Genomic DNA, 5,813 nt, shown 5'->3' with positions numbered 1-5,813 from the left:
AGGGTCAGGGACACCAGGTTTGTTCGAGGTGGGGCAACTTCAGTGACGGACCCTCCCGTGAGACCCCTTCCCATCCTCCCAGTTCTGGGGGCTAGTGCTGTGTTTGCTCGGCCGGGGGTGGGGGTGGGGAAAGACCTGGGGGGAGGCGTGTTGGCGGGGGTGGCCCACTGAAAAACCCCTGAGCTGCGGGGGCGGGTGGTGGCTCGGGGATCCGGGACAGCCTCCGGGAGGCAGTCGATCCCCTACTCAGCGCCCCCTCCGCCCGCTCGGATTCTCTCGGGTAGGGGGAAAGGGGGCGGGGAGCAGAGGTGTCCCTCTGACGGCGGCAGAAGAGAGGCAGACAGACTGACAGACACGTAGACCAACAGTGCGGCCCCAGGGTTCGTCCCCAGACTCGCTCGCTCATTTGTTGGCGACTGGGGCTCAGCGCAGCGAAGCCAGATGTGGTCCGGAGGCAGTGGGAAGGCGCGGGGCTGGGAGGCCGCGGCGGGAGGGAGGAGCAGCCCCGGCAGGCTCAGGTGAAACCCCCACCCTGTCCCTCAGCCCCCTCCTCCTAAAGACCTGTCCGTGCCCGGGGAACCCCGACCGAATTGGAAAGTGGTTCCACTTTGTAACTCCGCAAGTTGGTTGCAAAGCAGCATTCACCTTCCTTCCTCTCAACCATCTCTTCTCCTCTGTTACTCCCCCACCCCACCTCCTGCCCTCCCCGCTCTCGATTCCCTCCTCCTTCCCCTCCCCTCCACCTCCTCCCCGCGCTCCGCTGGTACCCCACAAAAAATGGGGGTGGGGGTGTCCAAGGGAGGGGGGAAATGCTTTGGGTCTCGTCTCTGCCTCTCTCTCTCTCTTTGAGACCTAAAAATCCTGACAAGTGAAACTTAAAGGTGTTTACCTTGTCATCAGCATGTAAGCTAATTATCTCGGGCAAGATGTAGGCTTCTATTGTCTTGTTGCTTTAGCGCTTACGCCCCGCCTCTGGTGGCTGCCTAAAACCTGGCGCCGGGCTAAAACAAACGCGAGGCAGCCCCCGAGCCTCCACTCAAGCCAATTAAGGAGGACTCGGTCCACTCCGTTACGTGTACATCCAACAAGATCGGCGTTAAGGTAACACCAGAATATTTGGCAAAGGGAGAAAAAAAAAAAGCAGCGAGGCTTCGCCTTCCCCCTCTCCCTTTTTTTTCCTCCTCTTCCTTCCTCCTCCAGCCGCCGCCGAATCATGTCGATGAGTCCAAAGCACACGACTCCGTTCTCAGTGTCTGACATCTTGAGTCCCCTGGAGGAAAGCTACAAGAAAGTGGGCATGGAGGGCGGCGGCCTCGGGGCTCCGCTGGCGGCGTACAGGCAGGGCCAGGCGGCACCGCCGGCAGCGGCCATGCAGCAGCACGCCGTGGGGCACCACGGCGCCGTCACCGCCGCCTACCACATGACGGCGGCGGGGGTGCCCCAGCTCTCGCACTCCGCCGTGGGGGGCTACTGCAACGGCAACCTGGGCAACATGAGCGAGCTGCCGCCGTACCAGGACACCATGAGGAACAGCGCCTCTGGCCCCGGATGGTACGGCGCCAACCCAGACCCGCGCTTCCCCGCCAGTAAGTGAGGCCGCCCCACTGCGGGGCCGCGGGCTGAACTCAGGAGGTGCGGCGAGAGCCGTCCAGAAGGCGCGGCGCCGGCAGGCTGCGCGCTGGGCATCAGGGAGGGCGGCCCGGCAGCGGCGCCAGGGACTTGGGTGCGGGAGCTGGGGATGTTTCCGCCTGCTCGGCTGGGTCCAAGAACAGGCACTTGGTAGCGCTGGGTTCCTGCGGTCAGATGCGGGTACTCGGCGTCTCCTAGGCGCGGTGGACTGGCAGCTCTGCTCGGCGCCGAAGACCTCGGGGAGCCGAGGGAAGCGACCCCGAGCTCAAGGAGCAGGGGCGAGCAGAGCGCGGAGAGGCTAGACCCGGCCAGGAGGGAGGCTGCCCTGTTGGGAGGCACTCGAGCGCCCGGCCTGGCCCTCTCTCCAGCAGAGTCTGGGCAGGTGGGAGGACTCGCAGTTCCAGAGGGGACTCTAAGGGTCCGAGCAGGTGCCCTCACTGGGGCCTGACAGGAGAGAAACCAAGAGGCAAAGCGTCTGGGGGCTCCAGCTTTTGGAAGTCAACACCCCCTCTCCTAACCTCTACAAATTGGGGTCTACCGTCGGACCCCAGCTCCCGGCCTGAGCCCAGTTCGCCGCCTGTGGCCAGCTAATCCCATTGCTCTGACCCGGGCTGGGCACGAAAGGAGCAGAAGCGGCCTTTCCCCCCTGCGTCTTTTGGTTCGAAAGAGGGAACTGAGACTGAGGTAGGGCAGCCAGGGTTGAGGCTGTGAGCGCTCCAGTACAGCCCCCTCGACGGCACGGCCTGGGGCAGGCGCTGGCAGTTCCCCGCGGATGGGCCTCTTGGGCCCCAGCGCTAGGCTGCCTGGGTCAGGAGGGCGCCGTCGGGTCGGGGCGGGCCGGGCGGGCCAATGGCGCGGAAAACGGGTGGCCTGGCTCGGCCTGGCCCCGGCCGACGCTGTGCGTTTGTCGCTTACAGTCTCCCGCTTCATGGGCCCGGCGAGCGGCATGAACATGAGCGGCATGGGCGGCCTGGGCTCGCTGGGGGACGTGAGCAAGAACATGGCCCCGCTGCCAAGCGCGCCGCGCAGGAAGCGCAGGGTGCTCTTCTCGCAGGCGCAGGTGTACGAGCTGGAGCGACGCTTCAAGCAACAGAAGTACCTGTCGGCGCCGGAGCGCGAGCACCTGGCCAGCATGATCCACCTGACGCCCACGCAGGTCAAGATCTGGTTCCAGAACCACCGCTACAAAATGAAGCGCCAGGCCAAGGACAAGGCAGCGCAGCAGCAACTGCAGCAGGACAGCGGCGGCGGCGGGGGCGGCGGGGGCGCCGGGTGCCCGCAGCAGCAACAGGCTCAGCAGCAGTCGCCGCGACGTGTGGCGGTGCCGGTCCTGGTGAAAGACGGCAAACCGTGCCAGGCGGGTGCCCCCGCGCCAGGCGCCGCCAGCCTACAAGGCCACGCGCAGCAGCAGGCGCAGCAGCAGGCGCAGGCCGCGCAGGCGGCGGCAGCGGCCATCTCCGTGGGCAGCGGTGGCGCCGGCCTTGGCGCACACCCGGGCCACCAGCCAGGCAGCGCAGGCCAGTCTCCGGACCTGGCGCACCACGCCGCCAGCCCCGCGGCGCTGCAGGGCCAGGTATCCAGCCTGTCCCACCTGAACTCCTCGGGCTCGGACTACGGCACCATGTCCTGCTCCACCTTGCTATACGGTCGGACCTGGTGAGAGGACGCCGGGCCGGCCCTAGCCCAGCGCTCTGCCTCACCGCTTCCCTCCTGCCCGCCACACAGACCACCATCCACCGCTGCTCCACGCGCTTCGACTTTTCTTAAGAACCTGGCCGCGTTTAGACCAAGGAACAAAAAAACCACAAAGGCCAAACTGCTGGACGTCTTTCTTTCTTTCTTTCTTTTTTTTCCCTAAAATTTGTGGGGTTTTTTTTTTAAAAAAAGAAAATAAAAACAACCAAGCTCATCCAATCTCTTAAGGAATCTTTAAGCAGAGAAGGGCATAAAACAGCTTTGGGGGTGTCTTTTTTTGGTGATTCAAATGGGTTTCCCACGCTAGGGCGGGGCACAGATTGGAGAGGGCTCTGTGCTGACATGGCTCTGGACTCTAAAGACCAAACTTCACTCTGGGCACACTCTGCCAGCAAAGTGGACTCGCTTGTAAATACCAGGAATTTTTTTTTTTTTTTTTTTTTGAAGGGAGGACGGGAGCTGGGGAGAGGAAAGAGCCTTCCATATAACCCACTTGTCACTGACACAAAGGAAGTGCCCCCTCCCCGGCACCCTCTGGCCGCCTAGGCTCAGCGGCGACCGCCCTCCGCGAAAATAGTTTGTTTAATGTGAACTTGTAGCTGTAAAACGCTGTCAAAAGTTGGACTAAATGCCTAGTTTTTAGTAATCTGTACATTTTGTTGTAAAAAGAAAAACCACTCCCAGTCCCCAGCCCTTCACATTTTTTTATGGGCATTGACAAATCTGTGTATATTATTTGGCAGTTTGGTATTTGCGGCGTCAGTCTTTTTCTGTTGTAACTTATGTAGATATTTGGCTTAAATATAGTTCCTAAGAAGCTTCTAATAAATTATACAAATTAAAAAGATTCTTTTTCTGATTAAAACCCTCATTTTTGTTTGGTTTTGATTTGGCTTTAAATGGCTTTGAGGGCGGGGGCTTGGGAGGATCTTGTCTTTGGTCTGATGAGATTCAAATTGTTTGGGTTTGAGCTCAAAGGATTCTGAACCGGTTAAGGAGGTAAGGAGGCCAGGCCCAGAGTCCTTGCCCCACAGGAAGAGGGAGTTTTGTTCTGCCTCAGAAATTGTGTGGAAACGAATCTCGAGCAGTCCTGAGACTGCAGTGGAGGACCGAAATACCAAACTACTTCCACCAAGAGGGAGAGGGAGACAGGAAGAGAAAGAGACCAAAGAATTCATTTTCTGAGTCAGGCTTCTGTTGATAGGAGTCTCAGAACTGTCTACTGTGGTCTCACAAAGCTGAGCCAAAGTTTTAAAACAGTGAGAGACGACACCCATTTTAAATAACTCTGAGTGAGTTATGGTTTTCAGTGAATGGATCACCTCTGTAGATTTGAACATCAAACCTTTATTTCTAATCAGTGGCTGAGCTCCTTCACAGAATTCGGTGGGAGGCTGTTTTCGAAAGTGAGGAAGTCACTCAGGGGTTTTATTTCTGCCCTAAAACAGGGACCCCTCTAGGGGACCAGCAGCAGACACCTCCAGCCCCTGCTGCTTTTGGCTCCTTTGGCCTCCAATGGGGTAACACTGGGTGACAGGCCTGAGGACATCCCAGGAAGGACTTTGGGAGCTGAGATTTCACTCTTTGTTGTACTGGTTTTTGTCTCTGGGATCCTAAATTTTTGTAGTAATGAATCTTTCTCCTGTTTACAGTTCTTCACCTCCCAGCCACTACCTCCCACGCCAAGCAAAATAATAATAATAATAAAATAAATCAATAAATCAATAATAAATCATTTTGGATTCCTTTCTTCCAACCTCTAATTTCCTGGTTTCCTCAGCGCTCAGTGTTTGTGTTGGGAGATCCATTAGGGATGAGAGAGAGGGGAGAAGGAATGGTTTCGAACACAGAAAAATTGTAGTCCCTGAATGGGCTGTAGCCCCTTCCGGGTCACCCTTGCCAAATCTCCGGTCGAAAGGCAGCTGAGCGAGCTACGGGCAGACGTCCCTCCCAGCACTTTCCTCTAGGCCTGAAAGTATTGGATTATGGGCAATTGATTCTTATTTGGCATGTACTCACTTCTCGCCCAGGTTTTCAACTTTCTTTTTCTTCCTCTCTTCCCCTCTCTCATTTCGTTGTTCGTCTGCATCTTTTCCCAATCCCTCTCTCCCGCTCCCCAACCAAGAGCTTGTGAGGAAAGCACACTGGCCGGAGTCCTCGCTCCGGGCCCAGCAGTCCTCTTTGTTGATTTCCTGAAGCCTCCTCTGGCGTGGTGCCTTAAGACTGGGGGCTAGGCCGGGCTTTCTCCCTCAGAAACCTGGGCCTCACTGTTGAGACAAAGTTTCCAACAGCCAGAGGGACTCGAAGATTCCCAAGAGGATGGTTGGGTCTAGTGAGAGTGCTGGTTGGAAGGCGGGGAAGGGCGATTTTAACAGGTCTCACCTTTTGGAAAACAAACAAAAACCCGTAAATTCGACCACTTGCGTTGGAATGGTCAGCTGTGGTTCCGGGACCGGGAGTGTAGGTGGCTAAGGCACCCAGCTCAGGCC

At 57.9% G+C, this 5,813-nt stretch overlaps 1 protein-coding gene across 1 annotated transcript; it reads left to right on the top strand.

Moving 5' to 3' along the window:
* The first annotated feature begins 338 nt into the window (after window positions 1–338).
* On the top strand, window positions 339–4,189 carry NKX2-1 (NK2 homeobox 1). The gene is made up of 3 exons (XM_024231642.3): window positions 339–518; window positions 1,201–1,586; window positions 2,547–4,189. Exons 1-3 carry the CDS (start codon window positions 442–444, stop codon window positions 3,287–3,289), a joined length of 1,206 nt encoding a protein of 401 aa, XP_024087410.1. The 5' UTR covers window positions 339–441; the 3' UTR covers window positions 3,290–4,189.
* The last annotated feature ends 1,624 nt before the right edge of the window (window positions 4,190–5,813 follow it).

Source organism: Pongo abelii, chromosome 15 (genome assembly GCF_028885655.2).
Source record: "Pongo abelii isolate AG06213 chromosome 15, NHGRI_mPonAbe1-v2.0_pri, whole genome shotgun sequence".
NCBI lineage: Eukaryota > Metazoa > Chordata > Mammalia > Primates > Hominidae > Pongo > Pongo abelii.
Note: the sequence above shows the minus strand (reverse complement) of the source record. Positions and strands in the feature narration are given on the sequence as shown.

Coding starts and splice junctions, on each gene's coding strand:
- NKX2-1 (XM_024231642.3), top strand. CDS start 442: ATGTGGTCCGGAGGCAGTGGGAAGGCGCGGGGCTGGGAGGCCGCGGCG. Junction 519..1,200: donor AGCAGCCCCGGCAGGCTCAG/GTGAAACCCCCA, acceptor TTCCTCCTCCAG/CCGCCGCCGAATCATGTCGA. Junction 1,587..2,546: donor AGACCCGCGCTTCCCCGCCA/GTAAGTGAGGCC, acceptor TGTCGCTTACAG/TCTCCCGCTTCATGGGCCCG.